The following is a 27,431-nucleotide window of genomic DNA, read 5'->3' as shown; positions in this document are numbered from 1 at the left end:
GTGGTTAGGGCTCGGCTTGCGGGGACCGCGGTCAGGGCTCCGACCGGCCTGGGGCGGGGGCTGAGGGCCGGCCCAGGCGTTCGGTCCGCGTCCGCTTTCTCAGACCAGGGCGCGCACGCTCCCTCCAAGCCTTACCTAGAAAGGATCTCTGCTTTTTAGTTTATTTTTTAAAAATAATAATAATAACCTTCCCTTTCTCTTCTTAAACAGGATTCCAGGGAGATGGCAATGTCCTAGCTGAGGAGGGTCTGCTTGAAGACGATAGGTTATCAAGCGGCACGTGGACAGGTGACCGCACCGCCTGGCTTCACCTGCCCCTCCCTGCAGGTCCCCTTGAGAATTCGGCCAAGAAAGCAGGCTTGGGGCAGGAAACAGACGACACCCCCTTTTCAAACAATAACTTTTATTTTATACTTCTCTATACTTTGTAGCAAATCTTTTTTTTGCTGAATTTAATTTATAATAAACTTTTTAAATTACATCTCTCTCTCTTTTTTTTTTTTAAATCAAGGCTCTCTATGTCAAAATCTTTTTAAACTATATTTTAGAGTAACATTTAACACTCCCCCTTGTGATCTACACCGTTGGGTATTCAGGTATTACTGTGTGTAACAGCTAAAACAAGAGGGGAGGGGGAAAGGAAGGCTTAGACTTGGAAAGATGCATCAGTAACAGCAGGTAAAGCTGAACCTCTCAGTGACTCGAGCAGCGTTGCTTCTGGCAGCTTTTACCTCTGGCCCGAGGTTTCCCCAGCCCTTCTCCCCTCCGCCTCCTATCCTTAAAACACAAAGCCAACAATCTGCCCTTTCACTTTTCTTGAGGAGAAATGTGCAGTGGACATGGTCAAAACAAGACACTGTGGAAGAAAGACGTGAGCGTGGCTCTTTCACCATAAGCTTCCCTCGTGGACATCTCCCCTGACTTCATCCCCTGGCCTTCTCCTCTCGTTCCTACTAGGAGGAGCCCGTCATTGCTCATGTATTAACATGATTAGTATAGTAGGTGGCCCAGGGCCGTTCCTGAGATTCTTTTGCCAAAAAAATAAAAATTGTTAAAATGGGGCGGGTTTGCCGTTTTCTTACTTTTTTTTATATATTATGAAGGGGACTAGAGTGAGGTCCGATTTTGGCTGTGCTTGCTTGCTTGCTTGCTTGCTCACTGATTGGTAACGTTTGGCAAATAAAACACAAGAGATCAAACGAAATCAGAGAGGATCAGGATTTCCCACAATCCTACATGAGTGTTTTCCGCATCACAGAGAAGCACAACGTCCCCAAGGAACGAATGGAGCTTCCTCTCACTTCCCGGGAGCGTGGAGTGAGAGTGGATGGGCGCGGGGGGAGCCGGCCCCGCGCTCAGAAGGAAAGCCAGGTCGCTAAAGCTGCCGAGAGAGACGCCAGGAGCACTGGGAGCGCCGGGAGCAGGGACCCCGCCGCCCCGTTGCCGCTGCCGCAGAGTTCAAATAAGCTGCCTTGGATGTTGAGGTTTTTGGATTCTTTTCTCAGTTTATCCCAAATATCTTTCGCCCCTTCCTGGCAATCCGTAAGGGCTGTGACCGTGCAGCTGTGGAAATCCTCCCAGTATCTGGCGAGGAACAGAACAAACAGAAGAAGCGGGTTCACTTAGGGCGCGGGGGAGGACCCTGGGCCTGCGCCGGCGCCCGTGCGCCCCGGCCCTCGCCGCGCCGCCGACCTCCGCGGGCGCGCCCGCCCGGCCTCCTCTCCGCCGCCCTGGCGCTGGGATCCGGCGAGGTCGGGCCTCGCGGGACCCCAGCCCATCCTAGAAGCCGGAGGTCCGAGGAGAGGGCCTCCCCCTTCGGAGTCTGGTTTCTCCTCCGGGTGCTAGGCGGGGGCACCCAGCCGCCGGGAGCCCGGGTCGCACCGGCTGCGCCCGCTGGCACCCCGGCCCGCGCAAACAGATTGCTCGCCCTCCTCGGGGAAAGCTAGGAAAACAGTGCTAAGCCTTGCAAGCTGCCGCCCATTAATGCCTCTTAGCTTGCAAGATGGGTTGCTAGCTCCGAGCGCGGCCCTCCCCACTGCGCTTCTCACCCCCCCGCCCCTTCTGTCTCCCTCCCTCCCTCCCGGCGCCGCGGGACTCTCTCCAGCCTTTGCTCCGTTTCTCCCCCTTCCCTTCCTTTTGTTTCCCGTCCTTCCGTTTCCCCTTTCTCTCCTTTTCCCGTCTTGCCTCCCTCCTTCCCCTCCCCTCGGTTTTCCTCCGTTCAGCTCCCCACTTCTTCCCCCTCCTCCCTGGCTTGGGTCCTCCGTGGCTCCTCGCGCTGGTCTCCACTGGCTCCCAGCTCAGATTCTGTCGGGAGGCTCCGCTCGCCTCGGCCCTCGCCGGGGTCGCGGAGTGTTAGTGCCCGAGCCCCCGAGGCCAGCTCTGTAAACCTGCTTTTTGCAAACCTTTGTGCTCCGGGCCTTGCGCACTAGGTCCCACTTCTTCTCTCCCCGCCCCCAGTCTCTTTCTCGGGCTAGGATTCCAGGAGGCCTCCTCCCCAGAGCCCCCGGGGATAGCGCCCAGGCCCCCAGGCCAGGGCTCCCGGGCTGGCGCGGGCCGGGCGACGCCAACCTCGGCGACACCCACCCCCCTGCCCTCCCTTCCCGCCCCTCCGGGACCCCGCTCCTGGCTCGGCCGCTGCTTCCCCCCTCCTCCGGGACCCGGCTCCTAGCCCCGCCCCCTTAATCTTCAGCCGCCCTGCCCTTCTCTACTGTCCCCCTTTCTTCTGAAAACCCAAAATAGATCTCGAGCCTAAATATAATTCCAACCCGTGATCGATTCCTGGGGCGCTGTCTCCTTTCGGTGCTGGGTCGATCTGTGTGTCTCAGTAACTCCGGCGGCTTCCACCCCGCGGGGCCCCGAGCCCCAGGTCACCCGTGACAGCATTCCACGCGGCGTGGTTGTACCATCTCCTATCTCTCCCTTCTGCTCTCTAGCCCGGACTGTCAGCACGCTGAAGGCAGGCATTAGGTTTGATTTAGCTTGTTTCCACTCCCACGCCTTCTTCTGGCAAATAATACAGGTAAGGCGCTCGTTGGATAGCCTTGAGCGATGGCTGTTTTCTAACGAGCTCCTCGAGTCTCTAATTTATAAGAACTGGGGGTCCTGGGGTGTAGGGCTTCCAGGTTCCTCAGCTGGAAACAAATAGCACGACTGAGAGAAACCTAACAGGTGGAGGGACAGCTCCCTGCGTAACTGCCCTTCAGAGGCTGTGCGGTCGCCTCCTTTCTTTACGCAGATTCCCAGAGGGGACCGAGCCTCCTGGGAGAGGGCGTGGAAAGCACAGGCGTCCAGGTGGGGCTGAAAGGAGGTGTTGAGCAACCACTGCACCGACCGGGGTGGGAGCCTCACCCGCAGCTGTGGCCTGTGACCTCTGACCTCTGCGAGGGCCCCACCCCTCATTTCCATTTTTCAAAACCAAATCTTGCTTTAAAAAAATTAAAATAACTTGGAATAACCAAGTTGTGGCAAATGATGGAGGAGTTGGGAGCTTATCTGTACTTAATCCTTTGCTGTATACAGATATATCCTTACCTATCATCCAATATTTGGAATTACAGTAGGCAGGTATGCATCCCAGACCCAGACTTTTGCCCCTTTCCTGATAGGAAGGTGCCAGCTACTTAGCTGCTGTGGCTCCTGGTGGGTACCTGGGTATTTAGGAAATTGTGTAGCAAAATCGGCCCCTGTTTAAATACTCATAATTTAAACAAATATACACCACAGCCCCAGGAATTAGAGAGAGAGGAAGGACTTCACAGTATAAAAGAGGTGTTGCAGAAAATGGTCACGACAACCTCTGGGGTTCAAGGAACACCTCTCGCCTTGACTTTATTGAAAGGGCCATTACGAGGGGAGTGTCACATCTGTTTTTGAAAAATAAAATAAAGTGTGTGTTATTGCAGAGGATAGGGATATTTCTAAGGTCTGCAGCAGCTACAGTGTCGCTGAGCCTGGCCATGAACTCCTTCATGGCCCTCCTTGGGCCCTTAACTGTCTTGGCCTGCAAATACCTGTAGACCAAGAAAGAGAGAAAAACAAAAAAGCAAGGCGGGTGACTACCCTAAACCTAGGGAATTACGACAAGCTCGTCAGTCACTGGATGCCCAGAACACCTTCTTCTTGGACAAAGTCGTTGGCAGCCTCTCTCCTAGGAGGAGGAATGGAGACAGTGCTGCCGGCACTCGGGCTCTCTCCATGTGTACTTGAGGGGAGTTTGAATCAGGGGAAATGGCAAAATAGGTGAGAGACTTTCCTTCTAGGCAAACATCATTTACCTAAACCGCTCCTCAAACCAAAACCAACTGTTCTTCTGGGGCACTGAGCAGGCCTAGAGGCAAGCAGGGAGAAATTGGTGGCTGCTCTGCCGGTCCCCGCCCTGGTTCCAGCCCGTTGAAGGACCGGCCTCTGGGTCGGACTGGGCCCCCGCAGAACAGCCCCCCGCGGCCCATTCCAGGCCATAACGTCCCCTTGGGCAGCGCAGGCTTGGCCAAGGCCCGAGGGTGGGAGCCAGAAGGTGAGAATGCGAAAATCTGGGCGGGCACGGATCTCCCATCTCAGCAGCGCCCCCTCCCCCAAGGCCAGGACCTAGCAGGCCCGAGCGGACACTTACGTGCACATGGTCTTGATGTTCGTCTTGTCGTCCAGGCCCTGCGGGTAGTTGGCCACGTTGTCGCCCAGCTTGAGCAAACAGTCCGAAAAGCCCTTAAAGACCGCATCGCACTTGCCCGCTGCTCTCACGGCCTGCACCAGGTACGCTGCGGGGGGAAGGAGGGGGAGACGGGTCAGCAGCGCCTCGGTCCCGCCCGGCAGCCCCCACCGCCCGGCAGCTCCCCAGCTCGGCGTGGCTCGGCTCCACCGAGTGGCGTCCAGCCTCCGGGCGCGCCAGAGTCAAAGGTGAATGAAAGACGTGGTTCCAGAATGAATGGCCTGCCCCCAGCCACTGCGTCTTCTGCACTGCGGGGCCTGAGCGGGAGTGGGTGGCCAGAGGCAGTGCGCCCATCCCTGTCCAGCAGCTTCCTGCCCTTTCTGCTTCCACTGTCCACTCTTCTCACCCCCTCATTCCTCCTCTCTTCCTCTCTTTCTACCCCCTCCCCCCTGTTTCCCAACACTTCCCCAGCCCGCCGGCCCGGTCCCGGCCCTGGCCCTGGGAGTGCACCCTTCCATTTCTGCGGTGACAGACGGGGTGTCACAGCAGAGAGCGGGAGCGAGCCGGGGGCCACGCAGCTGAACCTACCTCCTCACCGTGTGAAAAAAAGCCTGGACTTGGCGCCCAAGCCCTTGGTGGGCGCCCAGCAAACACCGCTGATTAGATAAGTTAGTCAAGTCTCTGGAAGACACCAGCAGCTACTGAACGGGTGGCTTCGTTAGAAAACCCATTCCCTGTGCAGTCTGGGTTCCGAGCGAGACCCTCCCCGAGCCACTGGAGAGGGCCGCCTCGGCGTCCTGGGCCGGGCGGGGGGACAGTGGTTGGGGTCGCCTGGGCCCGGCAGAGTCACTAATGTGCCTGTGCGGGTGACCCTGGGTCACCTCCACGGAGGCCAAATTCGTGAGCCTCGGGCCCCCTGCTTCCTCCGCTTCTGTTCGCTGCTCAGCCCCTCCTTACACTTTTACCCCCACCCCCCACCCCCCTGCAATTACCGGTCACCACTCCGGCCAGTAGCTGGTGGGACCTTTCTTCTCCAGGCTCAGTCCTAAGGCCGAGGGCCCAGGTGGCTGCTGCCTGGGGCTCCAGGTCTCTAGCTCCCGGCTCCCTCCAGAGTGGGGGTGGGGATAGCAGCAGGGGCGGTGGGAGGCGGTGGGAATGGAGGGGGAGGGGGAGGGACCCAGGCCGCACTGAGGTCCAGCTCTCGGCCTCAGGTCGGTCAAACCCTGCAGCGCGAGACCCGAGGGGGGTGGGGGGGGTGGGGGGGAGACAGGCTCCAGACCGCGGACTCGCTGCCTCGTCCATTCCTCTCCATTTCAAGGCCAAGGAACCGGGATAAACGTTCGATGGCGAAAGGCCAAAAACACTCCGGGCGCCAGGAGGACGCGCAAGAAGCGCAGATCTTCGCTGCTGGGGCGAAGGGAGGGAAAAGAAGGGGCGAATCATCTCAGAATCGAAATTGGCCTAAAATGCCCAGGACCCTGAGCGCCCGCCCCTTCCCGGGCCGCGTTCACGCCGCTGCGGCTAGTGTGTGAATGTCTCCGGGGAGGGCCGTACCCCTCCCCCTCCCCCTCCCCCTCCCCATCCCATCTCGGTCGCTGGTCCCCCTTGAGCCCGGCTAGACGCAGACCAGAGGGAAGGTGACCGAACCTGCAGCAGCTCCGAGAGCGCACCATTTGCAAATTGCTGCGGGCGCAGAGAGGCGGGCCTGGCGCTTTCTAATCCGGAACGGGAAGCTCTGGGGAAGGGACTGAGGTTAACTTCGATCTGGGCTCAGGCTGTAGGTAAACCTTCACAAACAACCCCCGCCCCGCCACGAGAAATGTTAAAAGCCCTTGCGACTGCAGCATCGGTTAGAACGCTGGGGCGGAATAAACGAATGTTTGTTCCAGGAGCAGCATGGTTACAATGAAACGAATCCTACCCGCGTCCTCGGTAGTGCAAGCCACAAAGGCAGCTTTGCAGCAGAGAAACGAAATACAGTGCATCCGTTCCCCCCGGACCCCCGTCTCTCCGTACCCCTTACCTCCACCCCCCAAAACTCGGTAGCAAAAAAGTAGCCCCTAAGATGTATTGACAAAATTTTAAAGAGGAACTGGGGTTTGCTGGGGGCGGGAGGCTCTCCAGTCACGTTATCTCTCCAGGCTCTGCTGGAGGAGACCCTCGTACCGCGCATGTGTGAGTGTGTGCATGTGTAACATAAGAAGTCGTGAAATTTCCCTTTTTTGCAATTATGACTTCTTGGTCTCTACTTGGCTGGGGGAGGCCGGGAGCTTGCGATCCGGACGTATTTTGCAGGCTCCTGCATCCGTGCAGGTCGCAGTCCGCGCGCCCCTCGCTGTGGTTCCTGCACCGGACTTCAGGGAGGCTCGGGAGGGCCGCCCCGGCTCCTTCCCTTGTCCTCTCCGGCATCCGCACCTGGGGTCATTTCCAACCGTTCATTCATTCCCTTAACCTCTCATTCATTCCAAACCTCCTCCGGCCGGGTCTTAATTTTCGTTCACTACCCTCCACACCTCCCCGTCCCTCCCCACCCCCACTTTTCTTGCCAAATGTCAATGATTTGGGACAGCTCCCAGACATGAATTAATAAGGATCGAGAGGCTCTGATGCGGGAAAGGGCAGACATTCGGGAACAAATTTGCTGTTTCAATTCCACAGCCAACCAACGGTCATTTTCGGGCTGAGGTTAGTGTGTTTCAAGCGAATCCCGCATGCACGATCTCTGTCTTTTTTACCCCTGCCCCCTTCGTACAGTAAGGTATTTCCCACCGGGAACACAGCATCAAACATTCTCAGATTAAAACCCCCATATCAAAATAGGTGCTGTCACCTACTCTCTAAAAATTTGCAGGCCAATTGCAAAATGCCAGATTCGCTTATTTCCAACATTTAAGTGATTTGCTGCAATTAGAAATGTTCCTTATTTATTGCAGCTCTCTGCACTAAGGTAAAAGATTCAAACAAGCAGATTCAAAACATCAAGTCATTTCTCAGGATTAGAGAAAAACGCCAGCATCCTGCATCCGCACACTCTAAAATCCCTTTAATGTTCATGCAAAAGATCAGATACTCAAAATCATGACAAATGCATGAATCCCACTGCAAAGAATCCATTTTATTGTATAGATAACTCCAAACCCTGTTTCCTTCACATTCCTCATGAAGAAAAATGTTATGCACTTTATCTCTTGCCCTAAACCAATTCCCTAAAGCTCTCCCCCCCCCCAATACTGCAAGGATTTGTCTGCAAAGAATGTTACAGCCTGAAATGACAGGAGTCAACAATTCCCTCGGTCACCAGAAAACCCGTTAACCCATTGGAAGAGTTTCTATTTTTCTCTTGTCCATTTTATTAATAAGCAGCTTCACTTTCACTTTTAGGCCATCTTAATACCCAGACCCGCAGGAGAGGAGAACGTTTTCCAGTTCTCCCTTGCATAACGTCGTTCTGGATGGAAAATGTGAACTTTTTAAAACCCCAGGACAGTGTAACTAGGACTCAGCATTCCTTAACATAAAATGGGGACTGCATAAATCCATCTGTAATCAACCCCCAAGCCAACAAAAATAACAGGCACCCAACATAACATAATGCAAACACTTCTTAACCCTTTCCTGTAGATAAAATACAGATGCCGACGTGGCAGGGCACAGGCCAATGCTCATAGAAAATTATCTCCACATGTATGTGACTGAATGCAAGCCCTGCAATGAGAAGCACATTAAAACATTACTCTGGGGTTCCACGTCGTTCTCAGTTTGCCCCCGGCAGGTCTGCGGTGCCCGGTGCAAATGCTGCAGCTAGGGCATGGGGGTGGGGGTGGCGGGAGAATGACAAAGTTCTAAATGCAGCCGCCTGAGCCCCGAATATCTTTGCTTTCTGCACATAAACTTTCCAGTTCTGGCCGCCTAGCCACCTTGTGCCTACATTCACCTTTCCACCCTTCAAAAGAACACCTTGCAGTATCGCAGGGGCCAATGCATTGTCCCAGAACATAGCAAACCTGGTCTAACCGAGAAAGAAAAGCAAAAAAATGGACGTGCGCTTCGGAAAGAAGGGGGGAAAAATCCCTTCCCAAAGGGGGGAAAAATCCCTTCCCAAACCGGCTGGCCGCTCACATTTCCTGGATAACGTTTGCAGTCTCTCTCTCTCTCTTTTTTTAGAAAAACCAACCCGGGACCTGCAAGTCCCTAGGAACCGATGCCCCCACCCTGGCGGGCTTGAGGGCTTTCCTGCACCCCGGGCGGCTGCGGGCCCGCGGGACCCCTCTGCGCCTCGGGCCGGGCGGCCGGCCGTCTGCTGCCGCCCGCCGCGGGTCTGGCTGGGCGGCCACTTACCTATTTGCACCGCGAGGATCAGTGAAATATATCTGCCGTTCAACTTAAGTCCCATCCTACGTTTAGTCAAACCATTTGCGACCGCAGACCTTTAAATAGTTAGTTTAGAGAACGCGGGGGAAAGCTGAAAAATAGGCATTGCCAACAAGTTCCAGGAGCGACGGAGACTTTATGCACAGGGAAAGCGGAGGGAGGAGAGACGGGGAGCGAGGGAGCGAGCGAGAGGGAGAGAGGCTGAGGCAGAGGGGGGAAGAGCTGGGAATGGTTCACTCCATTAGGAGGGGGCGGAGGAAGCCAGCCTCACGCCCACGAGCAGGCCTGACGTGGGGGATGACACGGAACGATTTTTTTTTTTTTTAAATAGAGACACCTTGGTCGAGAATCGCCATTTATAGTCATCAGAAGCTGGAATTAATCAGATAGCTCCAATTAACGTGCGATCCGAACGAAATCTCGCCTCCGGGGGTGACCGTTTCCCCCACCCCTGCGGCCACCCCTGTCTCCTCGCAGTTCCCGGGGCCCCCAACCCCGCCCCCTTACAGCGCAAAACGGGGGCTCCCCTCCCTACTCCGCCTGGAGCCGGGGAGTCCTGACGCGCCCACTCGATTGTTTCAGCCGCTCCCCCTCCTCTGCCGGCTCGGCGGCGAATCCGCTCCACCTCCCCGCGACGCAGGGCGGTTTGAAGCGGCGGGGGAGCGAGAAGCCGCCGACCGGCTGGGTGAATTCGAATCCCGCGCCCCTCGCCCGCACCTGCCCCCGCACTCGCCTACCCTCCTTCGCTCCAGCTCAGCCGCGGAGCCTGGGCGCAGCCCGCGGCGCGTGAGCACACACTCACGCGCCAACCCTCGCACGCCCGCGAGCACGGCCGAGCGCCCTGCGTGTCCGCCCGCACACACCGCACGCAACCGCGCGCAAACCGCCCCGGCCTCCGAGGTTTGGTCGGCACCCGAGGGGTCCTGAAATGCACACGTCGTGGGCCCTCTGAATGTCGCCAGCTCCGAGGGCCCGAGCCCGCGGGAGCCCGCTTCAGGACACACAGCGACACCTGTTTTTGGAGGCGGGGAGAGCGCGGGGGAAGGAACCTCTGCCGAGACCATTTTCGGATACTAGGGACTGACTAACTCGCAGAGCGTTAGGAAACAATCTCTAGTCTGCGGGCTTCTTTCTGATTCTGATGCATCTCTCGGGGTTGTTGGGCTCATACACACGCACACACACGTACATCACGTACGCACACGCACACGCACACGCGGACCCCCGCACACCTGCACTGTCTTTTGATGCCCCGGCACAAACCGAGGGTAGGCGCAGCCTGCGCCGCAACCAGGCGCCTCTGCAGCTGCGCCGGGGCTCTGGGCTCTGCGCCCTCCAGGACGGCCTGAGCGGAGAACGAAACATAAACAGGGCGGGTTTCTTTCTAAACGCCGGTAGGCTTTGGTCTCCTTCCCTTCTTCACCACCAAAAGAAACCCACCTCCTAGCTTCTTTAAGGAAATGCTGAAGAAGGCACCGGCCAGCTCTATGTCCGTTAAGGGGCGGGGGAGGGGGAGAAAACGACTCCCTCAAACCTTCCAAGAATACACGAGAAAACAACGAGATATTAACGAGATAGTACATTAGGTCTGGAAATGCAAACGGACTAAGGAGCGATGGAACCGAATTTACTTCTTCAGGCAGCGTGCCACCCGCGCGCCCATCGGCGGGTCGGCACCCGCACTCAGCCCCTCGGAGATGCACCGACGCTGAACGGGACAGAAAGTGCAAAATGAGGGGGTGGGACAGGCTGCGGGGAGTGAGAGGCTACGGGAAGCGCGGGTCCCGACCGCAGCTCTTCCTGGCGTGGAGAGTGTGCACGGGGGGGGCACCCTTTCCACGGGTCCTAAGGGAGCCGCCGACCAGGAGGTGGGGGCCGAACCACGTAGCCCCACCTAGTGACGTCACCGGCCGGTGGGTGGGGCTGCGGGGGGCCGGTCTCCCAGGGTCCAGCGGCTCCGTGGCAGCCCCGCGTGCTTTCTTCCCCGGTGTTCAGAGGCTCCAGGAGGAGCCGAAAACGTGGGGGGCCGGTGGCGAGAGCCCAGGTGTCCCTCGGACCCGCCCCCGGCGCCCTCCAATGGCCGGGAGGGAGGTTGGTCCGATGGGCGGGGCCTCGAGGGGCGGCAGACGGTCCCGCCCACACCCGGCCGGCCCCGCGGGGTCCAGCGCCCGGGGCGCCCAGCTGTCCCCGCCCCGCCCCCGCCGGGAACTGAGGCGCCCGCTGCTCCCCGGCAGAGTCCCGGGCTGAGGGCGGCTTAAGGTTTTTTTGCCCTAGAGGAAAAAAAAAAAGATTTTTTGCCCTTAACATACTTGACCGCCTCCGGCTCACCCGCCCTGGACCTAAAGACACATTGTTTCCTGAGAGCGCCCTGGGATTCCCCCCGCCCCCTCCTTCCTATCCCCTGCCACCCCGAACTTGGGGCGTTGCGGGTGGGAGGCGGCAGCGCTAAAGGGCTAAATAGGGCGGAGTGGAAGTGGGGTGTGGAGAGCAGCGGGCCCCGGGAGAGCGGGGCGCCGGCCCTGGGGCTGCGGGGCAGCCCCTCCCCGCCGGCCTTTTGCTCCCCTGGCTCCCCGCTTCCCCTGGCCGGCCTGGGTTGTTTGGAAAGCGAAGACGTAAGCGAGCAGAATTAGTACTGTACATGAATTATATTGGGGTGAGTCACTGAAAGCAGATGCTAGTGGTGTATTTTTTTTTTTTTTAATTCTTATTTTAAACATTACAAGTGGTTCTGCAGCCGATGCTCCACGTGAGGATGGTTCTTTCTAGTTCCGCAATCACAAGCTAATGAAGTCTATGGATGCCAATGGATGCTCTTTGGGAACACTGCGGGCCAGCCCATGGTTGAAGGTGGCCTTGAGGAGCGCGCCCTCCTTCCTTCTTCGAATTTGAGAAGTCCACCCCAGGTCCTAACCGAGGTGGCCGAGCAGTGAAGAGAGCCCAGGCCCCAGGCCCCAGCTGTCAGCATTGCCATGACCTTGGTTTGTCCCCGCACAGGTTTGCGGTTCCATAATCTGAAAGGCGGAGGAGACAGGACTATGTATGACATGATCTCCAAGGCGGCCTTCGCCTTTGAAATTTTGTTAACCGGAGGTTTTCTAGAACACTGTGGATGGGGCGGGGAGTGGGGATGAACAGGGAAAAGTCCATGCAAAAACGTGTGTTATAGGCCAACTTCTTGCAAAGGGTATAGTTCCTTTTGATAAGCCATTACATTTAAAGTCAAAGGAACAAATACAGTTCAGGATAGAGAAAATAACCATTGGTGCTGTTTGGGTCTGCATATCAACCTGAGCCAGAGGTACCCCTGAAAGTAGGTCTGCATAATTAAGGCATATAAAGAGGCCAATTGCCTTCTCTCTAAAGTTTCCAGAAAGACCATGTCTAATTTTAAGGTTGGCACCAGCTCCTTTCTCAATTCACATGGCCACAGCCCCAGTCTCAGCAAGTGGGCATACATATGTTACACACACACACACACACACACACACACACACACACACACACAAGCCCTGAGCTCTGTGTTCTTGCTTTGGCAACAGGGAAGAGCATTGAGCCAGGTGATTCCCCAACTCTCTCTACCAATCCCTCATAAGTGGACTTTCCAGAAGCTGCTATCTCCAAAAACATCCCTTTGAAATTATTTGTAAGAGCAGTTGCCAGGGCCACCAGGAAATTCCACGTTTGTCTTCTTGGACAGAAAAAAACCCCACTGCTATGTTAGAATAGATTGGTCTAGCAATACATCTCTCTCATAAATTTAGTCTGTCATTTTTTAATATCTTCAACTAAACCCTTTAATTAAAATATGAGTGTAAATGTATAGCCTTTTAAATTTAAAATAACAACTATATCATTTTTAAACAATGATATACATTTGGAAGGGGGTGAAATTTTTGTGGGGTTATGTTGGTCAGGGTCCCAATAAAAATTCACTTTGAGAGGCCTGGGTCTCCCTTTGCGTCTGTTACTTGGTAAGGTGATTTTTCATTCTTTGATCACTGCTTCAAAATTAGTTGAAACTTCCAGGCCTGAAATATGTAACAGACTAAATAAACTTGATTTTACTGTAGAAATTTGAATTCTGGGAGCAAGTGCTATCTTTGAAATGTATGAATGTGATTAGCTTTCTATTTAAAAAGAAATATTTTATTAAAAAATTAACATTTTATTATGAAATATACACAAAAAGCAATATATACCAAAGCTTATTGATTTATCATGGTTTATTGATTTATCACAAAGTGAATCACTATGTGGTCCCCACTCACATGGAGACAGTCAGAACAGTCTTGACGACTAAATGCAGCCTGTATTTCTAGATGACTCTAAACCAAAAGGCCAGAGAAATTGTTGGAACAGTTAGCAAAATTTGAATGGGATCTGTGAATTAGACATGAGTTTGTACCAATGTTGATTTCCTTATTGGAGACTTGTATACTGATCATAGACGAGGACGTCCTTATTTGGGAGCTAAATAATTCTTTTTAAAAAATCTCAATGTCTGAAACAAAGCTTTAAAATACTCAGTGGAATATATAGATGAATGTTCCTAAATCTTGAATAAGCATAACAAGCATGAACTGGAAAAAAAATTGATAAATTTGACCATAATAAATGAAAGACATTCTGTTCATAAAGTAACAGCTTAAAGAAAATGAAAGAGCACGTTACAAACTGTCACAAAAAATCAGTAGCAAGAACTAAAGAACTCCTCAAACCAATATTTGCAAAGCACTTGTTCATGTGTGTGCATGCATGCACACGCACACACACACACACACACACACAAACACCCTAAAATAAAATTAGGAAAAGACATGAGGAGGCGTTTCCTAAAAAAGAAAGCATATTTAGTTTACCCCAGGAATGCAAACAAAACTGGCTTAACATTCAACTTTGTCAGTGTCTTCTTGTCTTCCATGTGCTGGAGGGCTTTAAAGATTACAGACCTTTCATTTTAGGATGACCTCACCCTGGTGCATATGATGTTTTCTCATGACTAAACTCACACGGACATGTTTCCTGACTAAGCACAGCCTCAGAAACGAAGCTGTGCTCTTCTCAGTGCCTCGCCTTAGGAGCAACACCATGTTGATCTGTTCCAGCACTGGCGATGCCAACCTGGGTTACCGGGTCCTGTTGGTGTCTATAACATTTCTCCCTTAAACTCACCAGTCCCCCTTATAACTGGCTGGTATTCTGGGGGGAAGTATTCTGAGACTACGCCAAGGTTTTAGCCCTGCATGCAATGGCCTTAGCGTTCACCAATCACTCATGACTGATTCAACCAAATGATGATTCTCTATTTTCTGCATTTCTTCTAAATTTGTTATTTGAAATTATACTGTAAGCAAGAGCTAACTTTCTTTTTCTTTCTTCCTTCCCCTCCTCCCTCCCTTCTTCCTTCCTTCCCTCCCTCCCTTCTTTCTTTCTTTCCTCCATTCTTTTATGTCAGTATGAACCCATGGATTTCTATTTTATTAAATTATCATTATTTAATTATCATTATTTTAATGCCCAAATTGTCTCCTATTTAGCCACTGGGAGCCCCTTCAAGCTGATTTTTGTGTCCTTTCAGTGTATCCTGATCATTCATTGAGAATTCTTGCTTTCTGACCAAAAAATATGTTGGGCTTACCTTGTCTTCACCCACCCAAGCTCTGCTCCCTTTCAGTTTCAAAACCAAGATCTAGGCCCCGGCAGTGCACATTGCTGCGAATGCGTCATTGTTTCTTGGCCTTCTCAGAAGATAGGGGTGGGATATGTGTATGTGTGTGTGTGTATACACATATACACACATACACATATATGCACATACACATACACATTCACACATGCATATACCTCTATTTCTATATCTGTAGAGTCTGTATAAATATATTATAAAACTGTACAGTTATGCTGATACTTCCAATATTAATCCAATAACGTAGGGTCTTTCTAGCCTTCCGTAGGTGCAAACATCCCTGTTGAGAATCTTGACCCCCACTGTCCTCAGCCTATTAGCTAGCGGTCTTTAACCACACCGGCTGTGTCCCTTCCCCGTTGCCCTGTGTCCTTGGTGGCTCCCACTGCTCTCGGCTGCCCGCATCCTCAGCTCTGAGGCCTGTCAGTGCACACCCGGCCCCTTGCTTCCCCTGTGCAGCCCCAAAGGTCAAGGTCCCCCCCCCCCCCCCCCAGGCAGGGCCTGCACCTCCTGTGGCTCCTCAGCTGCCTCTCACTGACTCGTGCCCTGGCCCCCGGCGACTCCTCCACGCTGGGGGGCAAGAGGAGAGGCGAAGGGGAGAGCTGGGCAGGAGGGGGAAGGAGGGTGGCCTGGCCTGGTTTCACATGTGGCTTGAGGGAGGGAATGCAGCTTCGCCTTTTTCCATATTGTGATCCATTTTCCCTGCGGCTTTGCTTATTGATCAGCACCCCTCCTCGCCGTGAAGTTACAGATGCTCCCTGCACCCCGAGTCCCGCACTGGGAGGACCCGGCTCTGAGCTGTCCCACTGGGTTGTGAGTTTATCCCTGGGTCAGGGCCACACCACCGAAGGGCTATTGATTCCTAAAAAGTCCTGATTTTGGCTTTGTCAGGAGTATCCTTGCTATTCACGGTCATTTCAGAGTATTTTTTTAAATGGTACTTTTTGGTGAATTGAATATTTTTATCATCAGATAATGATCCTTTCCATATCTAATCATGTTTTTGTTTAGTCTCTTCTATATAATATTCATATAATAAGGCCAGATTTTTTTTTATGTTTTGAAGCCTGTTACGTCTTGTTTTTCTGCCTGTTTTGCCTATAACCTTGGCCTGTCCTTATGCTTTAGGTGCACTCCTTGTAAGTAACATATAAATAAAACTTTAAAAGCCCAATTTGACAATATTTATCTATCTTTTAACTCGTGTGTTTGATCTATTTATATTAATTGTAATTATTGACATATTTAGCTTCTTTATATTTTAGTTTATCTTGCTTTCAAATTATACGTTTTTTTCTTTTCTCATCCAAGGACATGATTTTTCCTTGATTCTGGAGAGAGAGGGAGAGAGAGAGAAAGAGAAAGAGAGAGAAACATTGATGTGAGAGAGAAATATCAATCGAGCACCTCCCGTACGCACCCCGACTGGGGATCGAACTCGCAACATGGATGTGTGCCCTGACCGGGAATTGAACCCACAACCCTTAGGTGTATAAGAACACTCCAACTAACTGAGCCACCCAGCCAGGACTCAAGTTATATTTCCTTTAAATTATTTCTTTAATATTTGGAATTGATATAGACACATTCTCCCAAAGAAAACAAGACATTTAATTCATTCTTCTATCCACTGATTTTCTCCTACTCCTCACACTGTCATAGTGATACTGTATCTTAAAAATGTTTTCTTTTTGAAATAATTTTATACTCAGAAGAAGCTGCAAAAATACTACAAAGAGGTCGAGATCTCACATACCCATCGCCCAGCTTTCCCTAATGGTGACCTTTTATATGATTATAGTACATTATCAAAACTAGGATATTAATCAACATGGTACAATTAGCTAGACTGAAGATCTTACTCAGGTTTCACCAGTGTTGTTGTATGCACTCATTTTTTGGGCATGTATGTGTGTATATAATTCTATGACATTTTATCACATGTAACTGTCACCACAATTCAGACACAGAACTGTTCTGACACTGCAAAGGACCTCGCCCAGGCTGCTTTTTTATAGCCACACCCTCTCTCCCCTTCCTTAACCTTTGGCAGTCCCTTATCTGTTTTCCATTTCTAGAATTTTCTCACTTCAAGAAAGGTATGTGAATGGATTGGTGGTTTTTATTCTGCGTAATGATCTTAAGAGCCATCCAAGTTGCTGTGTCTATCAATAGCTCATTCTTTTTTATTTCTGAGTAGTATTCCATGGTATAGATGTACCAGAATTTGTTCAATTATTTACATAGCAAAGGATTGTTTCCAATTTTTGGAACTTCATTAGAAATAAAGCTGGTGTGAACAATTGTGAACAGACTTTCATGTGGGCATAAGATTTCATTCCTCTGGGATAAGTGCCCAGGCATATGGTTGCTGGGTTGAACCGCATACTTGTGTCAATTCTAAAGAAATGGCCAGACTGATTTTAAGAGGTGCTGTGCCATTGTACATTTTTATGAGCTGTGTGTGAGATCCAGTGTCTTTGCATCCTTACCAGTACTTTTAATTTTAGCTATTCTAATAAATGGGTGGTACTATCTCACCAGGTTTTAATTTGCATTTTCCTAATGGCTAGTAACATTGAACATGTTCAATGTGTTTATTTGCAATCCATGCATATTTTTTGGTGAAATGCCTGTTCAGGTAATTTTCCCATTTTCTAATTGCATTGTTTGTTTTCTAATGGTTGAGTTCAGAGATTTTTTTGTGTATTCTGAATGGGATTCTTTTGTTGAATTTGTGATTTGCAAATATTTCCCTCCAATTGATGGCTTTAAAAAAATTCTCCAAACAGTCTTTTGCAGAACAAAAGTTTTTAGTTTTTATGAGATACAACTTACCCATTTTTTTTTCTTTTGTGAATCATGGTTATTGTGTTATGTCCGAGACCTCTTCACCTAACCTTAGGTCACAAAGAATTCCTCCTATGTTCTTTCAAAGGTTTATAGTATTACATTTAGATATTATTTAGATTTTAAAGTATAAAATTTTAATTTTTGACTACAATGGACATATTATTCTCTTTTATTTTAGTCTTAGCATTTGTTTTTGCTAGTTTGTTTTAAAATAACAACACAATTAAGTGAGACATTCAATTATCGTTAATTTGCTTCTGTCTTGAGCATTATTTGAATGATCTTTTCTCTATTAAATTATTCATCTAAGACTTTTCACTATGCAACTTAGTGGGAAAAGCTTCTGACACTCTGTATATTTCAGTGTTTTTTATTGTATTTGAATGGCAGCTTGGCTTTTCCTTCCACACTTTGAAAATGTGACTCCACCGTCTTCTGGTATTCAGCGTGGTTGTTGGAAAATCTGATGTCCATTTACCTCATGTTCCTTTGTAGATAAACTGCTGTAAAGTATACACATTTTTAGAATTTTTTCTTTGTCCCTCATATCTTACATTTTACTAAAATATGTTGAGTTGGGGAGTTTCCTTACTGTTCCTCTCCTGTACCCTATTGCCTTTTCATTCTGAAGTTTTTCTTTTGTAGCTTTTTAATTCTGGGAAATGTATCTCCATTTTCTCTCTCTGCTAAGAAAAATGTCTCTCTTTTTAGAACTATTATTCTGATGGTGGGGAGATTTTTTTAGATTTTCAGTTTACCAGCCTCGGAGGTCTCAAGGCTGAGGAGGGGAAATGAGTGTCCTCAGTTAGCTCGCCCTATGTGTTTAGTGCGGAGCTCTGCACTGTCCTTACTTGGCCGCAGTGGGCAGCTGGACCAGGGGCCTGTGTCACAGCAGGGGAGGCAGAAGGTATGCTGGGCCAAAGGAAAGGGCAAGGGAGAAACGAGACAGAACTCCAGTAGCTTTTCTTCAATTCCATCCTTTCTCAGCGCGTGCGAAGAAGAGGTCCTGTGAGCCCTGGCGGGGTGGCTCAGCTGGTTGGAGCGTCGTCCCACACACCAAAGGGCTGTGGCTTCAATCCCCAGGCAGGGCCCATACTTAGACTGCAGTTTCGGTCCCTGGGCTGGGGTCCTACAAGAGGGGAACGGATCGATGTTTCTCTCTCTCTCTCCCTTTCTCTCTCTAACAATCTAAAAATCAATAAAAAGATATTCTAGGGAGATGATTAAAAAAGAAAAAAAAAGAAAGAGGTTATGTGGCTGCCTATAAGCCAAGAGAGGAGGCCTTGGAATGAAATTAACTATGGGCCTTTTTTGTTTTGTTTTTTTGGAGCACATTTTTGCTTTATGGGATGATAAAATGTTCCAGGCTCATCTTATGCATTTTTCTCCTCAATCCTAGAATCTTCTATTTTTCCAAGGAGCTCTGGTTCCTTTTATTGGAGAATGGTACTAGAAATCAAGAACTGGGCAGTAGATGTGCTTATTGCTGCTGAGGTATTATTGCTTCTAGCCCTTCCATCTAATTTAGCAAGAAAATACACATAAAATACATGTCAGTATGCACATATCTATAAATATTTTGCTATATAACCATGTGCATCTATATTAAATTAAACATTAGTTCATACTAATGTAGCGAATAGTCCATTACCATATGGGTCATTCCAGCCTCCCCTCTTCGCTTCTTTCTCTGTAACCTCCCACTCCAACAGTGAGAAACCTGACTCCCACCATCTGCCATCCATTTTCTTGATTGTTCAGCTCTAGCGTACACGCATAGTGGTTTCAGAATTGTAAACCTGTTATCCCACAGGGAAGAACTTTCTTACCCTGAGTACAGTGCTTACATACAGTTTCCTTTGCTTTTAGTCTTGCAGACTCAATTCAGTTCAAAATCACTTATTAAACATCTTCCCCCTGCGGCTCCCCCTCCTCACTCCAGTGAGGTTGCTTCATAGGTTTGTGATATAATGAAGTAGGCCCTTGTTACAGTCTTTATCCCAGCCCGGATTCCATAATGTCCTAAATGATACTTTAAAATTTGTACACATGAAGGTTCACACTTTGTGCTGTAAAGTTCTATGTGTTTTGACAAATGCAAATAGAAATCGACCGGCTTTTGTGCAGTTTTTGAATCCTTGAGAAAAGAAAATGATAAGCTCTGCTTAGCCAACTCGTAACTCAAGGCACACTGTGGAAACCTGAGAGCCCCCAAGGCAGCATTTAAAGCAGTGCTGTCTCATGGAACTAGAACATGAACCACATATGTGATTTTACATTTTCCAGCAGTCACAAATTGAAAAATAGAAAGAAACAGGTGAAATGAATTTCAATAATATATTTTATTTAACCCAATATATCCAAAATACTATGATTCAACAGGTAGTAAATATAAAAACTTATGAATAAGCTATTTTACATTTTTATACTAAGTTTTCAAAATCCAGGATACATTTTACACTTCTAGCATATCTTAGTTTGGAATAGCCACATTTCAAGTCCTTAGTAGACACATGTAGCTAGTGGCTCCCATGTTGGATGGTTGAATATTTATAAGACCCTTATATTCAGCAGCCCTATTTCAGAATGTGCTGAAAATAAAGCTCAAGACTTAATTTTAAGGATATCAGAGTTAGCAGAATGAGTGCCTAGGCCTGACCAGTCTCCTTTGTGAAATTTAAGACCTTGATAGAGAAAGAGAGTGACCCTGACACCTGAAGTGAGACAACTGGATGGATGGGCTTGATAATATTTAAGTTGAAATTACCCTGAGCCCACCAGGCCAGCAGAAGCATCCCTCTTTTCCATGCAGGAAGAGAGTAACTTCTTTTTAAAAACCTTAGCGACTGCAACAACCTCATCCAAGGCAGGTGTATTCTCAACTTTGGACCTACCTTGCCTCATTGTCTTCCGAGCAATAATCTAGGGTCAAGGCGCAGCACAGGCTCATTGGGGAATGTAGTTCTTGCTTTAGGGCAAACAATACACTCACCCAAGGGATCACAGGACCTGGCAAATACATAACAGTGTGAACTACCGATGCATAGGTCGAAGTGGATCTTAAAAGTGGTGGATGAATAAAGGTGAGCCTGACTGCTTTCTCCAGGATGTCTAGTAGACCCGTTCTGCCCTGAGGCAAATGTGCTTACAGTATAAACTTTGTGTTTTCCGTATATATTTCAAATATTCCCCCATACTATTATTTTTTTTAACTTTGTCTATAATATCTTTTACTGTAAGGAAATTTAAAATTATTAAGTACTCAAGTTTGCTCATATCTTCACATTTGGCTTCTGGGTTTTATACTGTTTATAAATAACCTCCCACTGCCCGGCCAGGTGTGGCTCAGCGGCTGAACATCGACCTAGGATCCAGGCGATCCGGGTTCGATTCCCTGTCAGGGCACATGCCTGGGTTGTGGGCTTGATCAATGACTCTCTCATCATTGATGTTTCTCTCTCTCCCTCTCCCTCTCCTTTCCTCTCTCTGAAATCAATAAAGATATATTTAAAAATAAATAAATAAATAAACTCCCCACCAAAGCTTATAAAATAATTAATTTTTTAGCACTGAAATTTGTACCTGATATGACAACTAATAACAGCCATGCTTACGTAGGACCTTTTTTTATCTTGCCATCCATTTATTCAAAAGTTAAGAATGGTCATCTTGGTTCTCTTTTCTAAAGTTGACCTGATTTCATTGAAGACACAGGCATCTCTCTCTCTTTGCTACTTTGTATTTGATGACCTATACATTCAATCCGTTCTTATGAGGGTGTGTATGGTGTGGACTATGCTACACCTCCCTCCACCTTTGCTTGACCCGATGATTCTGACGGCATTTGAGTCTGCAGACAGTCCTCCCGGGGGCAGGGTCTTGTTTTGCCATTCATTCTAGGAACACATTGTACCTAAAACCGGGGACCGTTTGAGCACACCTTCATATTCTAACACGTAAATTCTTCATGCTTGAAGCCTTTGATGCAGTGTTAAAGTGACTTTATCCACAATGTATTTGTGTTGTTTCTCCCAGTCGGTTGGGGTGAAACCAGCCTGGGGCCACTTCTGGTAAATTGTGTGCTCGAGGGTTTCTGCATGTCACAGGCAGTGAGAATTCTGGCAGCAAGGTTGCTTGAGGGCTGGCTTGAGCTCTCGGGGTCTCTGGGGATGTGATTTTCCCTCCCACCCAATCTTTCTCGTACTGAAGAAACAAGTACGTGCCTACACTGCAAAATTTATACTCAGCGTGTTTTGGTGATCAAAGAGAGATGTGACATTCACGTCGCTGGAGTAGGCACGGGTTCACAGGGCACGTTCACAGGGGGCCGCAGTTGCTCAGTGGTCATGGGTCGGCCAGCGGCCTGTGGCCTCAGCAATCACACTCTCCAGGCATGAAACAGGGCTGCGCTCGTGGGACAACGGTTTAATGAGGACTGGAAAAAAAATCGGAAGAAAGCGTTACGCTAATAAAGTAAAAATTCACTAAATGAGAATTATCTGTTTTTATAAAGGTGGGATAAGATTTAAAGAAAAAGAACTTGTAATAAGATTAAAACAGTAGCAAGGCAAATGAGCAGGTTCCCAAGCTGAGACCCAAACGGCTCTTGGCCAGCTAGTCGTGGACACCACCTGTGGAGTTCTGAAAGTGCGCTGGGTGACTTTTGCACACATTTAGAATTGGGGAGAGGCTGCCTTTTGCTCTCAGTTGACTGTTTAAAAGATTTTCTTAAATGTTCAGGAAAGGCTGCATTATGAAACTCTGAGTTGCTCCTAGAGCTTTCCCCTCACCTCCTCGCTGCGGTCCCCTGGCCCCCGTGGCCCTGCGGTTGTGCAGGTGGCTGCTGGTGCTTGACTCGGTCAGGTGTCACCACGGCCAGCTCAGCGCGACACTTCACACCATCCCATGGCAGGCAGCCCCCTCCTCGGCAGAGATGAGACCTGGAGGTGTCAACATTCATTTTTCCTAGCTATTTTACCAGCTGCATCACCTAATTCGCTGCTTTGGGAGAACTGACCAAGAGCAGCCACCACACGACTGTGTCTCCTCTCCCTTCTCCACCCTGGCTGAGGCTGGGCTCCAGGTGAGTCTAATAAAAACTGTTTGGATAGACTTCCTTTCCATACGTGGGTATAAAGAGGCTCCCAGTAGTAAACTTTTGGAAGTCAATCTGTCTAGCCCTGGCAAAACAGTAAATCCAACCTCACCGATTACAACCAGTGAATTCCCGATCATCGTGAATCATTTATTAACACAGAATGGAAATGGTCACACTCCAGGCTGCAGCTTGGAGTCAGACAGACGGATGTGGGATTTGAGTTCTGGCTTCCTCCCTAATCCTATTGGCTCTACAAGCGGTTCGATTATTTACTTCTCTGGGCTTCAGTTCCCTTATCTATAAAATAGGTATAAAAATATTTTCCATCTGAGAGTTGTTGAGAAGAGAAAAAGCGAGGGGCTGTATTTACGAAGCTCACTGTGAGGCATGGCATTGGGAGGAGAGTGAGCCTGTCTTCCAGGTTTCAGTTTTCAGACCACAGAGGGTTCTCACCCCTTCACTCAGGGGGCATCAGTGCAACACTTTTTCTCTCTGTTACTCAGGTCCCTGAGCTTGTATTTTCTTTCTTTTGAACCACTTCTCCCAAGTGAGTCAGGTCACTGTGCTATTGGTCAGTTCGTAGACTGGGCGCTCTTTCTTTATTGCGTTTCCAGGAGCCTGTGAAGTTGGCCTGGAGGCCACTTCTGAACAACTTGCTGTGTATGTGAACTTGGAATCCACTCTGAAGCCTGCTCATCTCTTCTCTCCTTCTGAGGACACGTGGGTGTGGAACATCGGTCCCAAGATCTAAATTTGGAGCGGGAAGTGGGAGTCCCACTTAAGCCTCAAATTAAACCATCTTCTCCACTTTGGTTTCTGTTGGAGGCTTGCTGCGAGGTGCTGGGTGTTTGTCCGGATTGATAATCTTTTCTGTTCCCCACCGGTTTTGTGTGTATGTGTGCACTCTGTTCAGAACCTCAGGCAAAGAGAGGGATGAGCAGAACCCCAAGCCCCTGATAATAGCACATAGTCACTGCTCACCGTGTTTTGCATGTGCATGTGTGTGCATGTGTGTGTGTGTAAAATATGTGACCCTGCATGAACCTGGACCCTAAGGTATTTTGAGGGAGAGTTGAATAAAGAATCTGAATGAGCCTGAAACGGCCAAATCTGGACTGAGTGGTTGATGAAACTCTATTTCAAAATGAATAGCTCAGACATTGAGAAACAAGTTGATGTCAAACTATGGTGTGATTGTCTTGTTGAGGCTACAGGGTGCTATGGGCTGAATTGTGTCTCTCTAAAAAGATGTTGAAGTCCTAGCCCCAGGACCTCAGAATGGAACCTTATTTGGAAATAAGGTCCCTACAGAGGTAATCAAGTTAAAATGAGATCATCAGAGTAGGCCATAATATAATATTACCTGTGTTCTTATAAGAAGGGGAAATTTGGACACTGGGACACACAGGCAGAGAGGGAACATAATTTGGAGAGAGCCAGTGACAACGGAGTCAGAACTGGAGTGGCGCAGCTATACGCCAGGGATTGCCAAAGATTGCCAGCAAACCACCAGAAGCTGGAGCAGAGGAATCAGGAACAGATTCTCCTTCATGGTCCTCAGAGAACCAACCCTGCTGAGACCTTGGTCTAAGTCTTACAGCCCCTGGAACTTTGAGACAATAAATTTCTGTCTTTTAAGCCACTTAGTTTGTGGTACTTTTAATGGCAGCCCTAGCAGACTAATCCATAGGCCAGGTGACACTGGTGAAGGTGTGGGTGGGGCTTTGCTAGAGGGAATAGAGTTCCTAGGAGGAATCCCTCTTGGAGCAGGGAGTGAGGTGGGCCCTGGAGTCACCTGAAGGAAGGGTTTTCTGCCTTCTCCGTGGCCAGAGGCTCACTGGGCCAGACTCCTAGGTGAGGGGAAGCTGGAAGTGACCCCCCGGTGGTGGAGACCAGCACGCTGAGCCGACATGGAGAGGCAGGCTGGATGGAACCAGAGCCTCGGAGAGCTGTGGACTGGGCCATAGTTGTGTATTGTTTTCTGTGTTGTATTTCCCTCCCATTATCCCAGTATTTTTTTCAGGAAAGGCTCACTAAAAGTTTATAGCTTGCCTGGCCGGCGTGGCTCAGTGTTTGAGTGTCAACCTATGATCCAGAAGATCACAGTTTGATTCCCGGTCAGGGCACATGCCCGGGTTATGGGCTCGATCCCCAGTCGGGGGCGTCCAGGAGGCAGCTGATCAATGACTCTCATCATTGATTTTCTATCTCTCTCTCTCCTTCCCCTTTCCTGTCTCTGCAATCGATAAAAACATATTAAAAGAACAAGTTTATAGCTCAGTATCTGCCCTGTTGTGAGAAATGACACCCCACACTCAGGGTGAAGTAGATAAGAAGTCAACAGAAGGCACCAAAAGAGGCACAAGGACTGTCCTGGGGCTACCGCAGGCTCAGCCAGTCCCCGGGGGAGTGTTTGACCAGGAGAATCTGAGGGGCATGTCCCTGGCCCATTTGAGGTGGTCCTTTGGGAAATGCACAGAAATATCTGGGGAACTCTTTGGGAGTGGTTATTGGATAATTCATAGCAATAAATCCTGCTACATTTAGAGTGTATATGACTGAGACTTATTCCATTAAATGAGGGAATGGAATTTCTCCAGTGCTATCCAAGGTGGGTACATCTAGGCTTAAGCTGCTTTTATTTTAATCAAACAAAAATACCACTGAACAGTGACTAGCTGCCATGAGCCACGTGCTTTCTTCTGCGTGAGAGGGAAAGCTGCCTTTGGGCCCTCGGGAGGCAGCCAGAACCAATCTAGGGCTGCTGCTCAGAAGCAGGAACCTGCTGACAGCTGGTAGCATATGCAGAAGGCACCATTTTCACATCTGAAAAACCAATGGGGGCTGGCGGTGGTGGTGAGCTGACTGATTTCTAAGATTCTTTCCAGCGCTATAATTCCGTGATTCTGAGAGGACTAAAGAACTAGCCAGTTTCCGACAGGCCATCTGGAACTATTTTGTTTTAGGATAAACCACCACACTCATAAAGAGCCCCAAAGAGTCTGAAGTATTAAAGCACCATGTGTAGAACTAAATGAGCCTTGATTGAGCACCTTTTATGACAGGTGCAATCTAGGTAGACGGACCTGGCTTCTGACCTCATGCCTGTTATGGTCTAGTGGGAGAGACACAGATAAACATACTAATGAATAATTACAAACTGTGGAGGGCTCACACTTCCTCCAAGTGTGAGAAAGAAGAATGAACCGGAGGAACTTACTTTACATTGGTGATTGTATCAGTTTCCTAGAGCTGCTGTAACAAATTTATTGTTTCACAGTTTTGGAGACTAGGAGCCTAAACTGAAGGCACTGCGGGCCTCACTCTCTGCAGATTTTAGAGAGAGTCTGTCCTTGCTTTCTTCTGATGTGCTGCTTTTTCTTCACATTTCTTGGCTTGCAGTTTGCCTCCAATTTCTGCTTCTGTCTTCACATGGTCATATTTTCTCTGTGTGTGTGACAGTGTCTCTAAATCTCTCTCTCTTTATGAAGACACCAGTCATTGGACTTTGGGCACACTCTAATCCAGCAGGACCTCAACTTAACTTGACTGTGTCTGCAAAGGCCGTATTTCTAAATAAGGTCACATTCATGGGAGATATTTGAGGTTAAGACTTCAACATATCCTCTTGGGGGACACAACTAAACCCACTACAGTGATCATGGGTGCTTTCTCCATGGACTTGATACTTGAGTTGAGATCTGAAAGACAAAAAGGATCAGCTGAACAGAGAACCAAGTGAAGAACAATCCAGGAAAAGGAAAAGATAAAACCTATTATTGAGACTTGAGGTGGGAAGGAGCTTGCATATGTGAGAGTCTGAAAGAGCTTTCCAGTGAAGGTGTAGTATATTGAAGGGCACAGTGGAACAAGATGAGTTGGGACAGAGACAAAGGCCAGATTAGGCAGGACCTTGCAGGCAAACTTAAGGGGTTTGGATTTTGCTCTAAGAGCCATTAATGGGTTTCAAAGGAAGGCAGTGTCACGTGAGGGTAGAGACAGGGTTTGATCTGGTCTGGCGCAGCAGTGAATAATTCTGTGGGGTATGGACTGAGTGGGGTTGGGGGAAGCAGGGAGTCCATAGAGGAAGCTAGTGAGGTAGCAGGCAAGAAAGGATGGGGTGGCGGTGGATATGGAAAGGAGTGGATGGATTCCTGTGACATTAGGACACTGAATTAACAGCACTGATATGGATAGACTGATTCCTAATACAGGTTATGGTTCAGAAATACAAGATGAATTTTTAGGGACTTGCACATAGCTTAACTCAGCTCCTGAATTAAGTAGTATCCAAGAAAGAGCTTGAGTCTAATGCCTTTTACTAGGTGTTGACAAAAGATGGCCTTCAGGCTACATTTTATCTGAGACAACTTTTGAGTGTTCTGCATAGTCACAGAGAAATCTAGATTCTCAGCTGCTCTTGCAAGGCCAGGAGAGCCGGCAACACTGGTTTCACGACCTTGCTTGGCCCAGCGCGCTGGAGTTGAGCAACAGCTTCCCCTTTAGACAAGCAGCATGCTCTCCAGCTGCTACGGTCTGCAGCGGTGCTCTGCTTTACATCCAACGGAGGTCCCTTATTTAACTCCACCTGCCTGGTGCTGCGGGGCTTCAACATGCTCCTCTGGCTAATGGTGATCAGCCGAGTGACCTGCTTTGCGTGGCCCTCTGCATGCTCCCCTTGTCAACGTGTGTGGCAGATGGTGGGTCCTTGAGCATTTGGGATTCAGATTAAATGTCTTTTTCTCCAGAGACTTTATAAACTTGAACCAGAGTAGTAT

At 49.1% G+C, this 27,431-nt stretch overlaps 1 protein-coding gene across 2 annotated transcripts; it reads right to left on the bottom strand.

The window, feature by feature from the left end:
* Positions 1-386: 386 nt before the first annotated feature.
* NRN1 (neuritin 1) lies at positions 387-9,150 on the bottom strand. 2 transcript variants are annotated; one of them, XM_087820027.1, is made up of 3 exons: positions 8,984-9,150; positions 4,610-4,754; positions 387-1,584 (listed from the first exon to the last, which is right to left on the bottom strand). In XM_087820027.1, exons 1-3 carry the CDS (start codon positions 9,036-9,038, stop codon positions 1,356-1,358), a joined length of 429 nt encoding a protein of 142 aa, XP_087676153.1. In that variant the 5' UTR covers positions 9,039-9,150; the 3' UTR covers positions 387-1,355. The 2 variants fall into 2 exon arrangements, with proteins under 2 accessions (XP_087676153.1, XP_087676154.1); XM_087820028.1 differs by lacking the exon at positions 387-1,584 and adding an exon at positions 3,772-4,010.
* Between the last annotated feature and the right edge of the window lie 18,281 nt (positions 9,151-27,431).

This window comes from Miniopterus natalensis, chromosome 9 (genome assembly GCF_054644295.1).
Source record: "Miniopterus natalensis isolate mMinNat1 chromosome 9, mMinNat1.hap1, whole genome shotgun sequence".
Taxonomy (NCBI): Eukaryota; Metazoa; Chordata; class Mammalia; order Chiroptera; family Miniopteridae; genus Miniopterus; species Miniopterus natalensis.
The sequence above is the reverse complement of the archived record's forward strand: the minus strand, read 5'-3'. Positions and strand labels throughout refer to the sequence as shown.

Excerpts from the sequence above, each read along its gene's own strand:
- NRN1 (XM_087820027.1), bottom strand. The coding sequence starts at position 9,038 with ATGGGACTTAAGTTGAACGGCAGATATATTTCACTGATCCTCGCGGTG. Across the intron at positions 4,755-8,983 it reads GATCCTCGCGGTGCAAATAG|CGTACCTGGTGCAGGCCGTG; the intron begins GTAAGTGGCCGC and ends TTCCCCCCGCAG. Across the intron at positions 1,585-4,609 it reads AACATCAAGACCATGTGCAC|ATACTGGGAGGATTTCCACA; the intron begins GTAAGTGTCCGC and ends GTTCCTCGCCAG.